At 48.9% G+C, this 21,791-nt stretch overlaps 2 protein-coding genes across 2 annotated transcripts; both read left to right on the forward strand.

Annotated features, from left to right (window-relative positions):
* The first annotated feature begins 1,233 nt into the window (after positions 1 to 1,233).
* On the forward strand, positions 1,234 to 11,687 carry HFE (homeostatic iron regulator). The gene is made up of 6 exons (XM_066352644.1): positions 1,234 to 2,264; positions 6,255 to 6,518; positions 6,659 to 6,958; positions 8,129 to 8,404; positions 8,797 to 8,907; positions 10,451 to 11,687. The coding sequence occupies exons 1-6, from the start codon at positions 2,174 to 2,176 to the stop codon at positions 10,489 to 10,491; spliced, it is 1,083 nt and encodes a 360-aa protein (XP_066208741.1). The 5' UTR covers positions 1,234 to 2,173; the 3' UTR covers positions 10,492 to 11,687.
* Positions 11,688 to 17,887: 6,200 nt separating this feature from the next.
* LOC136383234 (histone H4) lies at positions 17,888 to 18,211 on the forward strand. Its single transcript, XM_066352877.1, has one exon. It carries the CDS (start codon positions 17,890 to 17,892, stop codon positions 18,199 to 18,201), a length of 312 nt encoding a protein of 103 aa, XP_066208974.1. The 5' UTR covers positions 17,888 to 17,889; the 3' UTR covers positions 18,202 to 18,211.
* The last annotated feature ends 3,580 nt before the right edge of the window (positions 18,212 to 21,791 follow it).

Here is a 21,791-nt window from a genome sequence, read left to right on the forward strand (position 1 = left end):
TCTCCCTTCTTGTCTGTCTGTCCCTATCTATCCCTCTCTCTGACTCTCTCTCTGTCCCTGTAATAAAAAAAAAAAAAAAAAAAGAAAGAAAATTATCCTTATTATATTAGGATGCGTAATAACAATAAACATAGGTAAACCTTGATTATATGCCAGACATGGAACTGAGGGTTTTGTATATACATTTTTTATTTTTAAATTTAATTCTAAATGTCATTTTATAAAATAGCTGTTATTATCACCTCATTACAGATTTAAAATTCGAGACTTAGAGAATTTGTTGTGTCTTTCCAGTATAACTTTGCCTTGCAGATCGACTGTAATTCATGTGCCTCGAATGTACACATATACAGGGTGGGGTCAAGAGTAAGTTTACAGTTGTTTCTATAGAAAATAATACAATAATGAATACATAATAATACAGGAATAACAAAAAAAAGTAATTTGCAATCCACCCCAATGTACTCATCACCAACATTCCACATCGGCCCAAACCTGTGCACGTCCCCTATAGCTGAGGCCCTGATTTCCACGTTTGATTTTTTATTTTCTTGGTCAAAATTTGCACATGTACAAAAGGTATTCCTTATTGGATTTATTAGGCATGTAAAAGTTTGTTACTAGGGTTTGAAAGGTCTGAGGCAGTAGTTGTCAAGTTTAGCTGTGTGTGTTAAGGGGGCTTTCAAAATCCTGATGATTTTGGCCCCCACACCAATTAAACCCGAGTTTCTGAAGGCAAGAGCAGGACATCAAGTTTAATGTTTCTTCAGGTGATTCTCCTGGGCTTTAAAGTCTGTGGAATTTAACCAAATTATGTGAATTGTGAAAGATATTTCTGTAGGGTCTAATCCAGGGGTCCCCAAACTTTTTACACAGGGGGCCAGTTTACTGTCCCTCAGACCGTTGGAGGGCTGGACTATAAAAAAAAAACTATGAACAAATCCCTATGCACACTGCACATATCTTATTTTAAAGTATAAAAACAAACAAACAAAAAAAACGGGAACAAATACAATATTTAAAATAAAGAACAAGTAAATTTAAATCAACAAACTGACCAGTATTTCAATGGGAACTATAGGCCTCCTTTTGGCTAATGAGATGGTCAATGTGCTCCTCTCACTGACCACCAATGAAAGAGGTGTCCCTTCCAGAAGTGCGGCAGGGGCCGGATAAATGGCCTCAGGGGGCCGCATGCGGCCCACGGGCCGTAGTTTGGGGACCCCTGGTCTAATCTGTTAATATTACTGTAAGATAAAACAAGAGTTTCACGGTTTGGGTGGTACTTACTAAAAGGTAGGCTTCCTACACGTTACAATGTAACACTGTATTTTGCAGACACAGTTCTAACTTGATGAGTTTGATTTGCACTCAACCTGGTAAGTTTAGGAAGCTGCAGAGAAATCAACCTTTAATTGACCAAATAGTGTACAATAAACCGTGGCTAAGCCTTCCTTCTGAAAGAAGACAGAGCTTTGAATGTGAAGCCCTGTCTCCCTTACTTAATAAAACGACCTTGTGACAGCTACGACTCGTTCTTGAATAGAGCACCCCAAGTTGTGAACCCCTTGAGTGCGACATTATGATTCAATTCATTCAAACCAAATAAGCACATTGAATTATTCTAACTCATATAACAAGATAAGCAAACTGAACTTAAAAGTTTTAACAATACAACCTGACCGATGGTGGTGTGGGCCCCCCATGTTGCGGGCTTGAGCAAGGGGGTCACGGGCTCAGCTGGACTTCCACCGATCAAGGCACGTGTGAGAAAGCAATCAGTGAACCACTAAAGTGATGCAACCACGAGTTGATGCTTCTCAGCTCTCTCTCTCTCTTCCTCTTTCTCTCTCATCTCAAAAGTTTTGACAATGGGTAACTAAAATTTAAAATTATTCAGCATTTAAATAGTTACATCAGAAAGCCGTTAAACGTCCATTCCCGGGTCAGAAACAATCCCCTCAGGGTTTGAAACCTGTCACAGAGCCGAGTCCCTGGGTGTTTGGCACGTCGTGCCCCTCGACACGGGCACGAGCACGAGCGCAAGTGCAGGAGGAGACCAACTTCTTTCCACCCGTGGCCGGAAAAGGATCGCAGAGGCCAGGAAGTGTCACTGGGCGATGGCTGCAGAGTGACCTCTCGGGCCACCCCGTGTCCTGGCCTGCCGCCGGGGATGGGCCCGCGAGCCGGGCGCGCGCTGTTCCTACTGCTCGGGGCGCTCTGGGGCATTGGGGTGCGGACCGCGGCCGCGCAGGGCCAAGCGCGTGAGTGCGGGCGGGAAACGGGGGGACCAGGGCGCGCCGGCCCCTGCGCAGCCCGTTCCCCAGCCTTGCCCGGAGGGCCCCGCTGTGGGGCGCAGGCGGTGTTACGCGGCCTTCCGCGCGGGGCTGTCCCCCACCCCGCTGTCCCCGCTCTGCGGAGCGGCGCTCAGAGCCATCTCTCTCTTCCTGACCTGATGCTTCTAAGGGCCAGGCTTTTCCTTTCTCCTGGAAGCCGAGCTTGGCTTGCGGGTCCTTGGACTTGGGTCCCGGGCTTCGTGTCGCCGTCACCCCGCCCCCATTCCCGGCAGTCCTCACCGAGGGTCACCCGGCGCGGTCAGGGTGGAGGGCCGCGCGGTGGAGGAGAGCCGGGGTGCCTTGCGCATTCCCACCGCTGAGGTCTGAGTCCCACCCCGGGGCGCAGCTGGGGTGGGGGCTCCCCGAAAGGGATCTGCCCAGGACTTTGGTGATTCTTGCGGACTGCTACTCTGCCTGGAAATACAATTACCCTGTTATGTCGAAACTAAAAGTCAAGTTCTGGTTTTCAGGCGGGTTGTTGCGTTGCAATGTTAACAGTGCGGCCCTAACTAAGGGGCCTTTACTAAAAGGACGCCAAAGGAATGAGGGTTAGCGCTTCACTCAGTGGTTTCCAGCCTTTCCACGCTTGGGGCCCGGTGGTCTATAATCTTCGTACCAACATCAGGGTGCTTAACGTTCCCGGACAGGCATGAAATTTCTGTCGAACAGGCGGTCCGCGGACTGGCGGTTGGAAAACACTGGCATAAGTAGCGACCTCAGTGTTTAATCACCTCCCTATCTGTGATCTTAATGACGCCACTTTGCCCTTGGAAGGTAGGAGCTGTTCATATGTGGATTCTACTGGGTTTCAGGTTCCTGAGAATTTAAGAAATCTGCTTTTCTGATGTTAAGTGAAGTCCTACCCCTTGTTTCCGATCTTCTAACAGGGAGTCTGCCCTTTGGCACAGGCTCAGGGTAACATTTGGAGGACAGGTAGAAAATGTGTCCACTCTTACAGATGACAAGAATGAGGCAGGGGGCCTGACCTGTGGTGGCGCAGTGGGAAAAGCCTCAACCTGGAACGCTGAGGTTGCCAGTTTGAAACCCTGGGCTTGCCTGGTCAAGGCACATATGGGAGTTGATGCTTCCTGCTCCTCTTCCTTCTCTCTTTGTCTCTCTCTGGTTCTCTTTAAAAAAAAAAAAAAAGAAAGAAAGAAAAAAAAAGGAATAAATAAAGTCATTTAAAAATAAAATAAATAACAAGAATGAGCCATGGCTTGCTCGCTGGTGATTTTGATCACTGTTACCCTGGGTTCTGAGGCAGAGGCCCTGTCTCCACTTTATAGCTGCTAGTGTTAACCACCACACCGCATTAGAGGTTTAACCATGGAGTGTGATGTTGAACGAAGAATTTATTGCTCACAGTCTAGGACAACCAGCCGTGTGGCTTTCCTGGACCCAGGGGGACAGTGAGGAACCTAGTCTTTGCTCTCTGATATAATGCATTCCAGTGTGTGTGGGGTGGGGTGAGGGGGTGACAATAAGCAAACCAACAAAAGAATGTAGAACCTCAGATAATAGTGGGAGCCATGAACACACAGGCATGACAGGGGTCAGGACAGGCTCCTCTCTCAGGCTGGACTTTGAACAGAGGTCAGAATGGTGACACGGACTGGGATCAGCCCTTCCCAGGCAAGCTGAGTGGACCCAGCAAGGCGGGTTGAAGCAAGGCTCACAACCGCAGCACTGCTGACATTTTGCCGTGGTTGTGGGGACGGCCCTGTGTATCGTAGGATGTTAGGAGCATCCCTGTCCTTTACTCACTAGGTGTGACAACTGAAAATGTCTCCAGACATTGCCAAATGCACCCCCCCCCCACACACACACACCTGGTTAAGGATCCGGGGTTGGAGAAAGCGAGGACCTTTTGCAACAGGAGTGCAGGGTGAGGCCAGGAATGGTGACAGGCTCAGCACAGGGGCGACAGGCAAGGCCCCCAGGGCCTCGCAGGCTGCCCTGTGGTTTCCAGCTGAGGAATGGCATGATCTGTCACAGCTTTGAACAAGATTGTCCTGGGGAAAGCAGGCCCAGAAGAGAAACAATGAAAGCCAGGAAGCTGTGCATTAGGCCTGGCGAGAAGTGGTGGGCTGGGTCAGTGTGGGGTAGTGGTTCTTTTATGGATATGTTGGCAGTGAATGCTAGATCTTGGTTCTTAAGTTTGGCTGAGAAAGAATTCCGAGCCAAGAATTGGGTGCAAGAAGTGTACTCAGAAAGTCACAGAGGTAGAAGTAGTGAGCCAGCTGGGCTGTGTGGGCTCATCAGAAAACAAGTTACAGATGCAAAAAAACAGCCCTTGGAGCTTAGGAGAAAGAAGGCAAAGGTACTCGCCTGAGGGAAGAAAAGGGGAGGAAACTTGGTAGAGAGAGAGAGGGAACTGGAGTCTTCATCTTAAAGGTTTTCTACAGGTGGGGATTTGGGGGCTGGTCTCAGGGAAGGGTCTTAGAATATTCATCAGCTTTACGTGTGTGTGTGTGTGTGTGTGTGTGTGTGTGTGTGTGTGTGTGTGTGTCTCCTTTCAGGGGCATGGTCTCCACTGACTGGTCCTGGTCCGTGCTGGGGCTCATTAGTCGTTGCATCTGGTCCTGAGGTCGGCCAGGGCACTTCACCTGGTTTTGCTGCTTCTCTGGGCCAGGCGCTGACACAGCTGACACACCACTGAGGCCTGGATATTATCTCTAGAGGGACCAACACTCTGTCTCTGTGATCAGCAGACCTGAGGCTTGGTTCCTAAGATTGTCTGGTCCTGATCAGAACCTCTTTGTCTTCAAGGCTTAATGCTTAAGGGAAAGAGTGTGCAAGGGCTTGTATGAGAGCACAGCAGAGCCAGCCCTTTTATTCCTCCTCTAAGGGAGTCTAAACGGAGGAACAAAGGACATGCTAGGGGTCGCCATAGGGGTGAGGTCCTAGCCCATCATGATTGTTTTCTCTAGTTCTGCCCGTTGCTAGGCACGTAGGTTTTCCACCCTGGCGACATTCCACAGCTGGCCTGGGGTTCTGGCTGTGCTCAAGCCTGTCTAACTGCCTGTAGTCCATCAGATATATGTTGACGGGCCTGCCTGTCTAACTGCCTGTAGTCTATCAGATATATGTTGAAGGACCTGCCTGAAGGATCTGTGTGTGTGTGACATAAAGAGAAGAGTCGAAAGTGACTCGGTTGCTTAATTATTTTTATTTTTATTCTATTAGCCTGGGTAGCAGGGTGATAGCAGATGACATTTCTGAGATGGTACAGGCAGTCAAAAGGGCTGTTTGGGGGGGGGGGAATTGGAGCCGTTTTGGACTTAAGTTTGAGATTCTCATCAGCCACCCAACTGGTGGTGTCATGTAGGCAGCTGGGTGGAAGAGTTGAGAGTTCAGGGCCAGAAGTGGGCATCTAGGGGTTGTCGCTTATCAACCCGTCGATCTGCAGTGAGCATGGGCTCCGTGCCAGGCCGTGTTCCAGACACTGGGATCCATCGCTGGACGGCCTTCCACTGTCACTGACAGACAGTGTGGGCCCCGGGCTGTTTGTTGGAGCCTGTCCCGACCTTTAACAGCCGACGTGGACTTAAGAAAGGGTTTAGAGAAGGAAGCAATGAAGACCCAACAGCAGATTCCCCTGGACTTGGATCTAATTAGCTCTGGGCACCAACTCCTGTCCTCAATGCTGAGCTCAGTGCCCCAGCCAGAGACACCTTGGTGATTTCTAGAGTCTGTTGGTTCCAGGGGAGTCTGTCCTAATGGGGCAAGTGCTGGGCAGGCTGGGGTGGCATCCACACTTGGCAGAGCGAGGGCCCATGGATGGGAAGACAGTCCTGTTCCAGCACTTTTCACTCCTCTAGGCCCAGAGGAGCCTGGGGGTTTGGAGTTGATTCAGGAGCCGTGGGACCCCCGCCTCCCAGTTCTGTTGCACCCACAGACACCTGTTGCCCTCCCCAGGGTCACACTCTCTGCGCTATCTCTTCATGGGCGCCACAGAGCCAGACCTTGGGCTGCCCCTGTTTGAGGCCTTGGGCTACGTGGATGACCAGCTGTTTGTGTTCTACAATCATGAGAGTCGCCGTGCAGAACCCCGTGCCCCGTGGGCCTGGGGTGGGACCTCCAGCCCGCTGTGGCTGCAGCTGAGTCAGAGCCTGAAAGGGTGGAACTACATGTTCACGGTCGACTTCTGGACCATTATTGACAACCACAACCAGAGCCATGGTACGGGGCTGTGAGGGGACAGGGGGCAAGGCTGGGCATTGGAGGTCCCAGGGGCAGGGAGGAGGGAAGGAGTTTGCTTCCCGAGGCCACTTGGTCTCCAGAGGTGGCGGAGACAGGCACCTGTGCTCCTTTGGTTCCAGTAAAGCAGCCGGGGGTGTCGCCAGCGTCCCACACCCTGCAGGTGATCCTCGGCTGCGAGGTGGCCGAGGACAGCAGCACGAGGGGCATCTGGAAATACGGCTACGATGGGGAGGACCACCTGGACTTCTGCCCCAAGACGTTGAACTGGACAGCTGCTGAGCCTGCGGCCCGGGCCACCAAGCTGGAGTGGGAAGTGACCAAGATTCGTGCCAGGCAGAACAAGGCCTACCTGGAACGGGACTGCCCCGAGCAGCTGCGGCAGCTGCTGGAGCTGGGGACCGGGGTCCTGGACCGCCCAGGTAGGGCCGGGGCCCCTTCTGTCTCCGTCCCCCAGGGAGGAGGACGTGGGGGGCGAGCCGGGCACAGCTGCCGTGCTGGAGTTGCCCTGTGGGCCCGGGCACAGCTGCCGTGCTGGAGTTGCCCTGTGGGCCCGGTCGTGTGGTTCTGGGCAGGCGCTGGGGGCCGTGTGTCTGCTCCAAGGGCTCCAGCTTCCAAGTGAGACACGTGACCTGGCCGGGAACTATGGCTTTAATTGTCTTCTTGGGTGCGGCCAACGGGCAACGATGGATCTGGTCTCTTGATTTCTTCAAGGACCCTGTGTGCATTTATGCCTATTAGGAATCAGGTACACCGTATTTCCCCATGTATAAGACGCACCCTTTTTTCGATATATCTTTGGTCTAAAAACTGGGTGCGTTTTATCCAGTGGTTGTGGCATTTCAAATGCCATCGATGGAACGGAGGACGAGGCAGTAGTAGATGAAGACAGTGATTCGTCATCCGACACAGATGAGGACAAGTTCATGGAGGGGAGTTTTGACAGGGATGAGGAGTTGTACGAATTTTATGATGAATCAAACTCGAGTTTGATCACTTTACGTAATACCTTTTTTTTTTTTTCTTCGAATTCTGGGCCCCCAAATTAAGGTGCGTCTTATGCTTGGGGGAAAAGGTATCAGTCATCATATGAATACCAAGGCAAGAAGTCACCCAGCGAGGCAACCATCAGAGAAGCAGAAGCCTCGTAGGTTAAAGGGTGGCTCACAGAACATGGCCACAGTCCCTGCAGGCCGGCCATCTCACGAGGCCCCTCCTTACAATTCTTCCTGGGTTGAACCGGAGGAGGTGGCCGATAGTGTTCGATCATTTTGAAGCCTGTGAAAGGCAGTTTTATCTGATTCAATGTAACGCGTTTAAGAGAGAACCGAAGGGACGGCCAGCAGGGGTGGGTATGAGACAGGGGACAGTGCAAGAGGCTGAGATGGCTGTGACTCCTCTCCACAGGATGCCACCTCAGAGCAGAATCTTGGCACATTCTTAGGACACCATCTGGGTGTCCCTGCAGCTTGTGTGGCCTCACAGCAGGGTGTCTCCTTCTTCCCACCCATAGAGGAGGGAAGTGAAAACCCTGGTCTTCCTGGGCAGGGTGGAAGGATCCCCTCACCAGATGCTTCCTGCTTCCTGTCCAGTGCCTCCTTCGGTGAGGGTGACTCATCACGTGGCCTCGGCCGTGACCACTCTTCGGTGTCAGGCTCTGAACTTCTGCCCCCCAAACATCACCATGAGGTGGCTGAAGGACAGGCAGCCGCTGGACGCCAAAGACGCGGAGCCTGGGGACGTGCTGCCCAATGGGGATGGGACCTACCAGACCTGGCTGGCTTTGTCCGTGCCCTCAGGAGAAGAGCACAGACACTCCTGCCAGGTGGAGCACCCGGGCCTGGAGCAGCCCCTCACGGCCACCTGGGGTACATACGGGCTGAGAAGACCTATTGTGGGTGGAATGGAGTGGTGGTCAACGTGACGGGGAGGGTCTGCCCGGGGCCGGCTGGCATTGGTCAACGTGACGGGGAGGGTCTGCCCGGGGCCGGCTGGCATTGGTCAACGTGACGGGGAGGGTCTGCCCGGGACCGGCTGGCATTGGTCAACGTGACGGGGAGGGTCTGCCCCCCCCCCCCCGGGCCGGCTGGTATTGGTCAACGTGACGGGGAGGGTCTGCCCGGGGCCGGCTGGCATTGGTCAACGTGACGGGGAGGGTCTGCCCCCCCCCCCGGGCCGGCTGGCATTGGTCAACGTGACGGGGAGGGTCTGCCCGGGCCGGCTGGCACTCATGGGCATTTCCTTGCTTGTGCTGTTGCAGAGCCCTCTGTGTCTGGCACGCTGGTCACCGCAGTCATCAGTGGGATCACTATCTGCGTCATCATCTTCGCTGGAATTATGTTCAGCATCCTACGGAAAAGGCAGGCTTCCCGTGAGTAGGAAGATGTGGAAGTTTCAGTACCTCTGCCCCAGGACATAGTCAGGCTCCTGCAGGAAGTGGACAGAGGGAAGGCTGAGGGGGCTGGCATCCCTGAGAAGCTCTCTCTCTCTCTCTCTCTCTCTCTCTCTCTCTCCCTCTCTCTCTCTCTCTCTCTCTGTCTCTCTCTCTCTCTCTCTCTCTCCCCTCTCTCTCTCTCTCTCTCTCTCTCCCTCTCTCTCTCTCTCTCTCTCTCTCTGTGTGTGTGTCTCTCTGTCTCTGTCTTTGGAAGCACCTGGCCCCTTCGTGAGAGCAGGAATGATTGCGTTCTTCAGAATGATAGCTCCTGATTCAACAGATGTCTCTTGAGCACCAACTGCTTTGCAAGGTGCTGTCTGAGGCAGTGAGGGGGCGTGGAGGTTTGCTGGTGCAGAACTCAGAGGCTCTGTTTACTGGGGCATTGCTGCGCACCAGCGCGGCTGGTAATTCTAGGTCTTGAGTGAGAACAGTGCGGAATTAAGAAAACAGACTCATTAAGAAAAAGGGATGGGACCGGGAGGCCTCTTCAATGCTGAAGGCAATATCCCAGTGCCCCATAGCCCCAGTTTGCTTTATTATATAGCCATATGCAAATAAGTCTTTGATACAAAGTCACACATCTGAGGCAAAAACAGGAACTCTCTTAAGCATAAACAGGAATCCCCCCACCATGCATAAGCGAAATCAACCAACTTCTGAAGAAAGAAAGAGTGAGAGGAAGGGCATGTAAATTGCTTCCAGCAACTTAAGCAAGCCAGTGAAGTGGGTACAAATACTCAGCATCACAGCCAATATGGAGGTGGAGGGGGGAGAACTGAGCCTTTTGCTAAGCCTCGAGTCTACAAAGGCTTTTTGTCACTTGCATTCGACAACAGGGCATGACATCCATGACATGGTCAGTATGGAGAAAGGGCCCGTCTGGTCCTAATAAGGCAGATGTGAAGCTGATGCTTGGGATGTCCAAAGAAGGAATGACCTTGTTCTGCTGGGTGTTGAGAAGAGCTTCTGGTCTGGAAGCAGCAGGGTTCCTGTAGGAGAGATGAGGATGGGGGGAGATGGCCCAGATGGAGCAGCCGTACATGGGGGACAGTATGCAGCACAGCGGGAGGTGATAAATCATTATGGCTGCTCGGTCTTATCACCGTATCCGCATGTCTACCCCCTGGACCTTTACGGTGCCAGGAAAAGGGGGGCAGACAGACCCACTCACTGAGAGCCCTATCCCTTTGGGACGCTGCATCATGAGCCTCGGTTAAGTCACTGAAGGGAGAGAAGCCGGGAGAGACACAGTCTTCGAGGTGCAGAACGTGAGTTGTTGGAAGGCGAGACGTGAGGCCAAGTGGCTGGTCAGAAAGCGACTGAGTGTCTTCAGAGCCCAGATAATGATCCCGGGGATCTAGTTCCTTACTTAGGCAGGGAGGGGTCAGAGTTGAAGTGCGTGGGTGAGGGCGATGAGGGAGGGACTAGGGGGAGTCCAGACAAGAGGATGCCCAGCCTGCGGTGCACCTTGTCTTTGCAGGAGGAGCCACGGAGGACTATGTCCTGGCCGACTGTGAGTGAAGTGCAGCCGGCGGACCCTGGCGGGAAGGGTCGGAGGCTCAGAGGGCGCACTGGTGAAGTTTGGTGTTTGAGGACAGAATTGGATCCCCCAAACTAAGAGCTGGCCCAGGAACTCCCTGCTCTTCACCGTCCGCATTTAGGTTTCTGAGTTTCTGCATGCCAACAGTCTCCACCGTGACCTCTCCCCAAATCCGGCTCTCGGGAGTCCCCGTCTACCGCTACAGCCTGCCTTGGTTTCCTGCAGCGCCGCCAACTCCACACACCTGTGTTTTCTCTCCTCCTGCCTCTGCAGTGAGGCTCCCTGTATTGGGGGGGGGGGGGGGCTTACGGTTCTTTTCTTTCTCCTTCCCCTCCCCTCCCCTCCCCTCCCCTCCCCTCCCCTCCCCTCCCCTCCTTTCCTCTCTTCTTTCTTTTCTACCAGGATTCTTTAGAAGGTGTGAGAAAAGCTATGAGCCTTGTCCTCAGGACATGCATTCTCATAGCACACTGCCTTACACACATCCAGGCATTGCCTGGATCCATTCAAGTTTCTTTTTAATCCTCCCTGTTTCTGTATTTCATAATCGACCTGTCCCCAAACTCCGGTGTCTTCTATATATAGGAGAATGATCTGGGTCATTGAACAGCTGTCAAGGCACCACAGCGGATGCTGAAGAGGCCCCTTTTCCAGAAGCGTGTGGCTGTCTGTGTGTATTATTATCAGTTCCAGAAAGTGAGTGGGAAGTGTTTTGAGGAGGGGCACCTCTGTCTCAAGGTGCACAAAGGAGTCACGCAGATTTCCCCGGGACTAACGACGACCCTTGCACGGACCAAGCCTCTCTGGTCGGCCAGACCTGAAGTGGTGCGTCATGTTCTGCTTGGTCTCTGCTGACCCCGTTTCCTTGTTCTGATCATGAAAACGATGACGATGATAATGTGGCCGACACCAAACAACACTTAACCTGGAAACAGATTTTGTTGTGAGCACCTACAAGCGTGCGGATTTTTGTTGTTTTTTTTCATGCGATTCTTTGTTGTGAGAGCTATTATCCCCCTTTTTTTTTAATCCTCATTTTTTAAATGAAGAAAGTGAAGCACGTTGCCAGGGATGAAGACGGGTCTCGGCCTCTGTCACTCTGACTCTGATGCATCCCACCCACTGCATTAACATCTCCGCCCCACGGCATGAGCAGTAAAGGAAAACCATGGCGACCAGATGCTCCTTTCTTGTCTCCTCGTCTTTGTTCTTGGTGAGCGGGACCCACATTCAGGGGAGACAGCAGCAGATAGTCTCAGCCATGCTTCCTTTCGGAGTCTTGTGGGAAGGACCCCAGCGTGCAACTAACTCCCTTACTGCTGAGGCCTCACTGTTCATCTCAGTCCGGGTCCCCCGGCCAGCGCTGTGATTGATGGTGTCAGTTACGGGCTGCGCTGGACCTCACAGTGTCCTCCCTACAGCTGTGCCTCTGGACTCAGAACCCTGGTGGCACTTTCCTACAAGAGCTGGAGCAACGTCTCCTGTATTTTTTTTTGTGTGTGTGTGTGTTTGTTTTTCTGAATTTGGAAACGGGGAGGCAGTCAGACAGACTCCCGCATATGTCCCACCGGGATCTACCCGGCATGCCCACCAGGGGGCGATGCTCTGCCCATCTGGGGAGTCGCTCTGTTGCAACCAGAGCCATTCTAGCACCTGAGGCAGAGGCCATAGAGCCATCCTCAGTGCCCAGGCTAACTTTGCTCCAATGGAGCCTTGGCTGTGGGAGGGGAAGAGAGAGATAGAGAGAAAGGAGAGGGGGAGGGGTGGAGAAGCAGATGGGTGCTTCTCCTGTGTGCCCTGACCGGGAATTGAACCCCGGACTTCCACACACCAGGCCAACGCTCTACCACTGAGCCAACCGGCCAGGGCCCTCCTGTATTAATCATGAAAGAATGGAAGATAGGCTGCGAGCTCCTGGGGGCCCCTTGGGAGTATGGTTCCCATCCCCAGCTGTGCACATTCAAAACAATTTTATCTAAGCGGCCCCTCAGGGGCAAGGAGACACTGATTCAGTGATTCTTCTCACCATGTTCAAAATAGTTCTAACATATACAGACAGGAGGCATATGCTTTTTATTTTATTTTTTACAGAGAGACAGAGAGGACAGACAGACAGGAAGGGAGAGAGATGAGAAACATCAATTCTTCCTTGCGGCTCCTTAGTTGTTCGTTGATTGCTTTCTCATATGTGCCTTGACTGGGGCGGGGGGTGGGGCTACAGCAGAGTGAGTGACCCCTTGCTCAAGCCAGTGACCTTGGGCTCACGCCAGCAACCATGGGGTCATGTCTATGATCCCACGCTGAAGCCAGTGGCCCCGTGTTAAAGTCGGCAACCTCGGGGTTTTGAACCTGGGTCATCTGTGTCCCAGTCCTGTGCTCTATCTACTGCGCTGCTGCCTGGTCAGGCCTAATGCTTCTGCACACATTTGGCTGCAAAGCTGTGGTTCAAAGCTTTTATCTCAGAGGGCAAGTGCCTCGAGGGACCAAATATAGTTCAGATGTTTGCTGGTAGGTACTGAATTTGAAGCAAGGAGATCTCAATTATTTTCTAACAATTTTCTTTTTTTCTTTTCTGGTTACAAAAATTAAATGGATAAAAGTATATGGAATATGAGCTTACTGTAGAAAAGTTGAAAAGGAATGAAATTGAAACTATCATCCCATTAATTATTGATAAACTCTATCAATAATGTGTGTTCCTCTCAGTTATTGCTATATTAAAATGCATAAAAGCATCAAGTAGATATATTTAAATAAGGGCATGATGAATTGTGCTGTGTGCCGCATGATTTTTCTGGATGTATTTGTCCACCTTATGTTTATACTTATTATGTCATTTTGGGGACATTTATACTGCTTCTAAATGTCTTACATTTTGTTTCGTGGAGTGTTTTTATGAAACTATAATGAATGAGGCACAGTCTCCCTCCCAGGAGGATGCCCACACCTTTCTTCTCTCTCAGGCGGGCATCTCCTAAACTGAGGGTTTGTGTGAGATTAGCAACCAGGGGAGCAGTGGACAGTGGCAGTTCATCTCAGCCTCACCCCAAAATCTGTCTCCAAGCCTCCCTTTTCTCTGACTCTTCAGTGAACCAGCAGCAGCCCCTTGGCTCACTTCTGTCACTGTGACTTTTTTTTGGTATTTTTTGGTATTTTTTTGATGTGAGAAGCTGAGAAGCAGAGAGACAGACTCCTGCATGCGCCCAAAGGGAATCCACCCAGCATGCCCACCAGGGGGCTATATGCTCTGCCCATCTGGGGCATTGCTCCTTAGCAACCGGAGCCATTCTAGCACCTGAGGTGGAGGCCATGGAGCCATCCTCAGTGCCCAGGCCAACTTTGCTCCAATGGAGCCTTGGCTGTGGGAGGGGAAGAGAGAGACAGAGAGAAGGAGAGGAAGGGTGGAGAAGCAGATGGGCGCTTCTCCTGTGTGCCCTGGCCGGGAATTGAACCTGGGACTACCTCACACCAGGCCGACGCTCTACTGCTGAGCCAAGCAGCCAAAACCTGGCACTGTGACTTTTATTTCTCAGTGAGTTAAAGCAGCCGGACTAGGCTCTCTCCTGTTACTTCTGCTATCCTAAGCCCTTCTTTGTTCCCAGCTTGAATAAACATACTCTCAAGATAAAAATAAAAAATAAGAAACTATGATATGAATTCACTGTTTTTCTCTGTTCTAGAAATAATATCTAAACTGTAACACATTGGTCATTCTGTTAGTTACAAGGGACCCAAGGTCTGGTCATTTCTTACTAAATACTGTTCTGTTCTTGCTACATGTGAAAATGTACAACAGTATTTTGCAAACACAGCCCTAACCGGATGATCTTGAGAGGACCCAACCAGGTAAGTATAGCCAACTGCAAAGAAAGCAACATGTAATTAACCACCGTCCTCGTGTATATATATGAGATGTGACTAAGCCTTCCTTCAGGGAGACAAGAGTGTCAGATGTGAACCTGCCTCCCTTACTTGCTGCAAAGAAATAAAACAACCTTGTGATAGCCATGTCATTCTTGAATAGAACACCCCAAGCAGTGAAGCCCTTGAGTTCAGTAACCGTTTCCCCTCCATGCTGGAAGCTCAATGACAGATTTTCTTTTCTTTTCTTTTCTTTTTTCACTTTACATATATAACATCCTGTCCTCACAGCCGACAACCAGGAAGAGTCTCTTGTTCTTCAACCCCCTTAAGGAGATGTTACACTTAAGTAGGCAGCGGTTTGTTTTCTATCGCTTTTATTTCACACAGGCTGAGTTTTCAAGAGACACCCTGGCTTTCAACAGTAACACCTTTAAACCATCTTCAACTGGGACCTGCTCATTTCCTTTGCTATAACTGACGTCTTAAGTCCCCATTGTCTTTCAGTATTTCAGAGCTTAATTTTCCTGGCCTCTTTCATCAGTTCTTAAACTCAACTGCATTTGAAAAATCAAAGCAGCCCTGCATTTTAAATGCTGTAACTCATTTCCCCTCTGGCAAAACCTCCTACAAAGAGTGGTAGAGCGGAGACGGGTGCCATCTGGTGGACACAGTCAAACATGTCACAAGGGCCTTGTAGTAGAGAGCTAGGTTTGGGGGAAAAGGAGGTCATCACTAGTGGAGAAAAGCATCTGAAAATTAGAGGAAATAAGAAAAAAAAAAAAAAACTATTCACCAGCTATGTGAATTTCTGGAATCACAGAAAAGAAGGAAAACAGAACTGGTCATCTTTGAGCAGTTGGTTAAGGGCTGCTAGGAATTATAGGTAAAAATTCTTATTTTGTTATCTAATAACAGTGTGTATGCTTGATGCCTTTTTCATGGACACATATGTAAACACACACATTTAAAAATAGGACACTTTCTTTAAAATACTGGAAGATCCTTATAAGCTACCATTGTTTGCTTTTCTTTTTCTAACCACACTTTAATAAAGACTAAAATTAAAAAAAAAAGAAAGATATTCTGATTGAGTTATTCTGTTCAGGATGGACCTGGACATTTCATGTCTTTATGAACCATTTGGCTAACATCATCAATTTTATCTGTTCGAATGTTTCTTGTGTCCAATTAGACACAACTGGTTTGCAGGGTTTTTATTGGAAAGGGCTTAGCTCACACGCTGAATGAATGGGGTGCTATGGAGCTGGTTCACTCTGAGAAGGAGAGGAAGGTTGAAAGGATGAAGGAGAACGAGAAGCCACACAAGCTGTCGAGTAAGCCACCCTCTCCCAAGCCCCACAACCAAGTCAACATCTGTACTCTGCCCACAGTGGAAGGATCTATTTTTTACATAAATCTACATGTGCATACTTTTAAAAAATATTTCCTTTCTGGCATACATGATTAGAGTCAATGTCATTGGAAAAAAATTTTGAACCGGGAATTAGAAGAAAATATAAAAGAAGGAAACATAGTGTATACATTCTACTTTTATTGGTTTTTTTTTTTTAATGTATTAAGAAACACCTTGAGATTTCAGTTTTACCTATGAACTTGCCCTTTTTCTCTGTAATGTTTAACATCCCTTCCTCACTAAGTCTCTTATTGTTACTGAGTCCCTGTGCCCAGTGCTTCAAAAGGCCAAACCTCAAAAGGTCTGGCTCTAGAGTAAGAAAAGGTTTGTTGATGGAGAAGTCTCCAATCAAGAAGATGGGAGCTCTAATGGCCTTCAAATCCATTTCATCGAGAGGCTGAAAGACCTAATGAGCTTCAAATGTTTTTTGCTCCTGAACTAGGTTAAGCGGTTTTAAGGGTTTAGGGGGAAAGAAGTATGCGAAACCCTGGACGGCAAATTCTAATTGCAGGACCTTGGAATTTGACCATTTATGGTAAGTGTCCTGGACAGTGGACCCTTGGCTTATGAAAGAGGTCCGTGTTTGAGTGCTTGGCTTCTGACCGTTCCGGGTGCAGCTGGTCAAAGGTCACTCCTCTGCGCATGCCCCAGTAGCACGACTTGTGATTCCGGTCTGTTGTCTCTCCAAAGTAACTCAGTACTGTTTCCTTAAACAGGACAGGACTGTTTTGAGCTTGTGTGCTGGTGGTAGAGAGGGAGAAGGACCCAAAAGCTCTCAATTTGGAATAGAAGAATGTAACCACTGAAGTATTTCAGAAGTGCTACAAATCACGTGCTATTCAGAACTTTCTCGTGCTCTTCTGGATCTTCCTGTCCCTTCCTGGGTCTTCTCTCTCTCTCTCTCTCTCTCTCTCTCTCTCTCTCTTTCTTTTTACCTAAGTCTGAGGTATAAATTGTGATCGTTCTCAAGCCAGCCTCATTTTAAGTTCCTAAAATAGGCATTTATTTATTAACCAGCATCGGGAGAGGTTTTTTTTTTTTTTTCCTCCTTTTTTTCCTTTTAATTAGAGTGACTCCTACAGTGGAAATTTTCAAAAATTGCGGCAGGAAGCTAAAGTAAAAAAATTCAGAATTCTTGCTTCAAACCACATTCAGATCTCATTCTGCTCTATTCTGCTCTCTCTCTCTCTCTTTTTTTTATTGTGCTTAGCCTTGTTTAAAACAGTAATAATTTCATCAAAGCCCTCTCAGGAAAAGAACCTGAAAAGGCTTTGTAATGACCTTAATCAAGTATTAGCCTTACCCTACAATTAATCCTCAACTCGACGAAACGTATGTTCTTGCCTCTCAAACAGGAGAAGGTCGAAGGGCATTAGATTAATAAAGGAGGATAGGGGGCCTGCCCTGCAGGCCAGAGAGGCTCAGGGCAACTGTGTGCACACGCTTAGCTTTGTGCTCCCTCCCTCACAGACTCTGCCTAAAAAGAAGTCAGCTAATAAATGTGTAAAGAGAGATAGAGAAGAAAAGGAAACAGTTTTAATTTGCAACGCTTGGTCGACCTTTTCTTCTTTCCAAACATAAGACCTTAGGGGCCAGAGCTTCTTCACGTCCAGCCTTATACTTCCTGGGGCATAGACCCGCCTGTCAAAAGGCGTCCATTTAAACAGGGATAGTGGAAGGACCGAAAGGGTAAGTCCCTTCACCTAAGAATCCGCCCTCCTTTGCCATTTCTACGTTCCCCAAGGAATCATTACATAATTTATTACTTTCTAAATGGGAATAAATACATATGAATGGACTCTCTGTTCATCTTTTTCATGACTTAGAGCATAAAAATATATCTAAATTACAAAGTAGCGCGTAAATTATGTGAAACAAAAGCGAAAGCAAATCTTTTCAACGCAAAGAAATCGGCACTTTCCGTTTCTGCCTCAGCTAGGTATCCTAGCCAATCAAAACGATGAAATGTTAATATTTTTTCATGGCTCCACCCCCACGATGACCTCATTTAGTAAACAACGAATGCATACTGTCTTCATTCTGGTCCGCAGGAGTTCTATTTAAACGACTGTGGCAAAGCTCCGGGGTTGGTAAGACTACAGCCATGTCTGGTCGCGGCAAAGGAGGGAAGGGTCTCGGCAAAGGGGGCGCCAAGCGCCACCGCAAGGTGCTGCGCGACAACATCCAGGGCATCACCAAGCCCGCCATCCGGCGCCTGGCCCGGCGCGGCGGCGTCAAGCGTATCTCCGGGCTCATCTACGAGGAGACTCGCGGGGTGCTCAAAGTGTTCCTGGAGAACGTGATCCGGGACGCCGTCACCTACACCGAGCACGCCAAGCGCAAGACGGTCACGGCCATGGACGTGGTCTACGCGCTCAAGCGCCAGGGCCGCACCCTTTACGGCTTCGGCGGCTGAGTTATCTGTTCCTACCGCCCTAATCTTGCATCCACCAAAGGCCCTTTTCAGGGCCGCCCACTTTCCCTCGGAAAGAGCTGTGTGCGGTTTACGTGTCCTGGTGGCTATCCACTGTCCCCCGCCGGATATATGTTCTAGGTTTTGGTGATAACTTCCCGGTTTTCAGCAGTAATAGCAGACAAACCGATCCCTTCTCCCCGACAGGTTTAGGCCAGTCGGTGCGCAGAGACTGGGGCGCGGAAGTGTGACCTCGGCCTCTTCAGGCAAAGGGGGGGTTTTTGAGGTGACGGTTTTAGGAGTAAGTTAACTGGAGGGGGTCCTAACTAGTTCCGGACTCACTGGAGAACATACACAGGAATTCGAGTTTTCTTTTCGGCACCCCACCCCCACCATCTCCCTGCCAGGGACCTTCTCCGCCCTTTGTCCCCTGTAAAAGTGTCAACCACAGGCAGTGGTTGCCGAGGAGCAGTTGACAGTGACGCGGAACTCTTCAAGCGCGACCGAGCTAATTTTTAGTCTGAAATAGTCAATAAACATTTCTACAAGATTCGTTTGCGAGGGTGTAATAAGCTGCCCAAAGGAACCCATATCGGTTAAAAAAAACAGCATTTCCATTAAGGCTGGGTGTTAATTTCCAATGTATTTCTCCCGGGCGACATCAGAAAAGATGAGCATACTTGACTCCACATGCCTCCCCCTTGTTAGGCTTTGGGCTGAGTGACGTCACCCGGTGGGTTTGCGTTTTAATATAATTAATTTGAGCTTGTTAATTTCCATTCTCAGGCTGGGCCTCTCTCTAGCCCAAAGCCAAGCGCTTTGTAAATTACCATTGCCTGGGGGTCAGTGTTATAACCCGGGTCTCTAACTTTGTCAGTCCAGATGACCTGGCTTTGCCTTTGCGAAGGGAGGAGCTCCCTCCTGCGGTAAAGGCTCTCACCTCGACTGCCCTTGACTCCCGGCTCATTTTCATCTTTTTCACTGGGCCTAATGTAAACTGTAAAATTTTCTTGTTTTCTGTTATGGACCATTCAAACAGTACAATATGGTTATAAAAGTTTTTTGAAGTATGTCTTCCTATTAAAACCATAAATTCGCACAGGTTCTTTTCAAGGCCGGCCACAAAATAGTATGATGGGCTATTGTTAGGAGTTGCAGAAATGTTAACTGAGTAGATAAAAATCAGATTGGCAGTTTGTATGAGGTTGCTGGAAGGTAGGAGCATTGTTATTTTGCAGTGCAGTTCTATAACAATCATGGCATCTTGCCACACTAAGATGTTAAATTTTTTTTTTTTTTTTTTTACAAAGCAAAAGAAGTGAGCCTCCTTTAGAAGGAACGTAAAACCAAGCGTGATCAAACTATGCCAATAAAACGACTGGATCCGTAAGAGAAATGTGAGTATTTTGTGTATTTGGAAGCATTCTGAATAAGGTCCTTTGGACTTACCGGAATGTTGGACGTCCTCGCTGACACAGAGGCCTATTGCTATGGCCTGACACACACCGAGCTATGTAAATGAAACCTCTTAGGGACAAACGGAAAACCGTGTTAAATTGTGGAGTGTTAGTATAGGGCCAATTTTCTTATGGCTAAAAAAAGGGGGTTAATGGCTGTCCCCTGAACAGGAGAAAAACCTTACTTGGTTGTTTTTAGCTTAATGTGTGCCAGGTGTTAAAGTCTGGAGGAGCTTACATAGGGTCGTGGAGGCAGTTCTAGACGATTTGAGTAATGCTGGGAGACTGGAGGCTGCTGGGTGGGAGGAGTCCAGTTGTTCATCTTTTTCCTTTGTGGTAGGAGGGTCCCAGGTGACCCACTGCTGTCAAGAAAGTGAGGTTGGCTCAGCGGTAGAGCGTCGGCCTAGCGTGCGGAGGACCCGGGTTCGATTCCCGGCCAGGGCACACAGGAGAAGCGCCCATTTGCTTCTCCACCCCTCCGCCGCGCTTTCCTCTCTGTCTCTCTCTTCCCCTCCCGCAGCCAAGGCTCCATTGGAGCAAAGATGGCCCAGGCGCTGGGCATGGCTCTGTGGCCTCTGCCCCAAGCGCTAGAGTGGCTCTGGTCGCAACATGGCGACGCCCAGGATGGGCAGAGCATCGCCCCCTGGTGGGCAGAGCTTCGCCCCTGGTGGGCGTGCCGGGTGGATCCCGGTCGGGCGCATGCGGGAGTCTGTCTGACTGTCTCTCCCTGTTTCCAGCTTCAGAAAAATGAAAAAAAAAAAAAAAAAAAAAAAGTGAAGGCTATTTCTAGTGCCGAAAAGCTGCAGCCTCAGGGGAAACTATACCATATCCAAGCAGGGCACAGGCTGGGAAGGATTCTATACAAATTGAATCCACTATCCTCAGTCATTTTTCATATAAGATACAATTTAATTTTTTTACTCTGAGGCCCACTGATACAAATGAGCCCTGAAAGGCTAGGTCCTAATGAGTTATCTGAAGAAGATGCTCAAATTGAAAGAAAGAACTGCATCATTTTGTACTTAAATACCAAGGCCCAAAAATTAGATTAAAAACAGTATAAATTTTAATCTTTACCATGATCTTTAAATAAGAATGCTAAATCGCATAAGTGAAAATTGAAATAAACTAAATTTTGTTTAAAACAAGAAATATGCATTAACTCAAACCCTGAGTATTTTCTTTTTTTTTTTTTTTTAATTTTTTTTTTTTTTTTTTTTTCTGAAGCTGGAAACGGAGGCAGTCAGACAGACTTCCACATGCGCCCGACCGGGATCAACCCGGCACGCCCACCAGGGGGCGATGCTCTGCCCATCCGGGGCGTCACTCTGTCGTGACCAGAGCCACTCTAGCGCCTGGGGCAGAGGCCAAGGAGCCATCCCCAGCGCCCGGGCCATCTTTTGCTCCAATGGAGCCTCGGCTACAGGTGGGGAAGAGAGAGACAGAGAGGAAGGAGAGGGGGAGGGGTGGAGAAGCAGATGGGCACTTCTCCTATGTGCCCTGGCCGGGAATCGAAACCAGGACTCCTGCACGCCAGACCGACGTTCTACCACTGAGCCAACTGGCCAGAGCCAAGTATTTTCTAATATAAACAGTTTTGTTTTATAAATGTTTTATTTAGATTCTAACAATTGTGCAGCCTACATATCCATAAAAGTTTAGGTTTAGCATCTTTTTTTCTGTGGAGCACCATCTATAAACTCTCCTCATAAATAAAAATACATAGAATTACAATCTTATTAGAGCAGTCAGAATATCAAACCAAAAATTTAAATGTGACAATATATGAGTCTAACATAAATACCAATAGTAACTATAATACTTTGGAAATGAAGATAATAGCATTCACTGCTCATGTGATGATTGTATAAATTGTATTTGTGAGTTTCACTGGCTAGTCACTCATAGCATAAAAAAAAGTTAAATAATAAAGAGGTAAAAATTTCCCTATAATCCAACTTATGACATCTTGATTTCTATTATGTCCCTCACATAGTCCAAGGACACCCAACATAAGAAATGACCTATGTGGATAAAACTATATAAAAGTATAAATGTAGCACTTGTTTAAAAAAACCACAAAACTGACATGTTTGGGCACTATATAATGCTATTTCTTTTGTTTTTTAAATTTAT

This window comes from Saccopteryx leptura, chromosome 11 (genome assembly GCF_036850995.1).
Source record: "Saccopteryx leptura isolate mSacLep1 chromosome 11, mSacLep1_pri_phased_curated, whole genome shotgun sequence".
Lineage (NCBI taxonomy): Eukaryota > Metazoa > Chordata > Mammalia > Chiroptera > Emballonuridae > Saccopteryx > Saccopteryx leptura.

Coding starts and splice junctions, on each gene's coding strand:
- HFE (XM_066352644.1), top strand. CDS start 2,174: ATGGGCCCGCGAGCCGGGCGCGCGCTGTTCCTACTGCTCGGGGCGCTC. Junction 8,405..8,796: donor GCCCCTCACGGCCACCTGGG/GTACATACGGGC, acceptor GTGCTGTTGCAG/AGCCCTCTGTGTCTGGCACG. Junction 8,908..10,450: donor ACGGAAAAGGCAGGCTTCCC/GTGAGTAGGAAG, acceptor TTGTCTTTGCAG/GAGGAGCCACGGAGGACTAT.
- LOC136383234 (XM_066352877.1), top strand. CDS start 17,890: ATGTCTGGTCGCGGCAAAGGAGGGAAGGGTCTCGGCAAAGGGGGCGCC.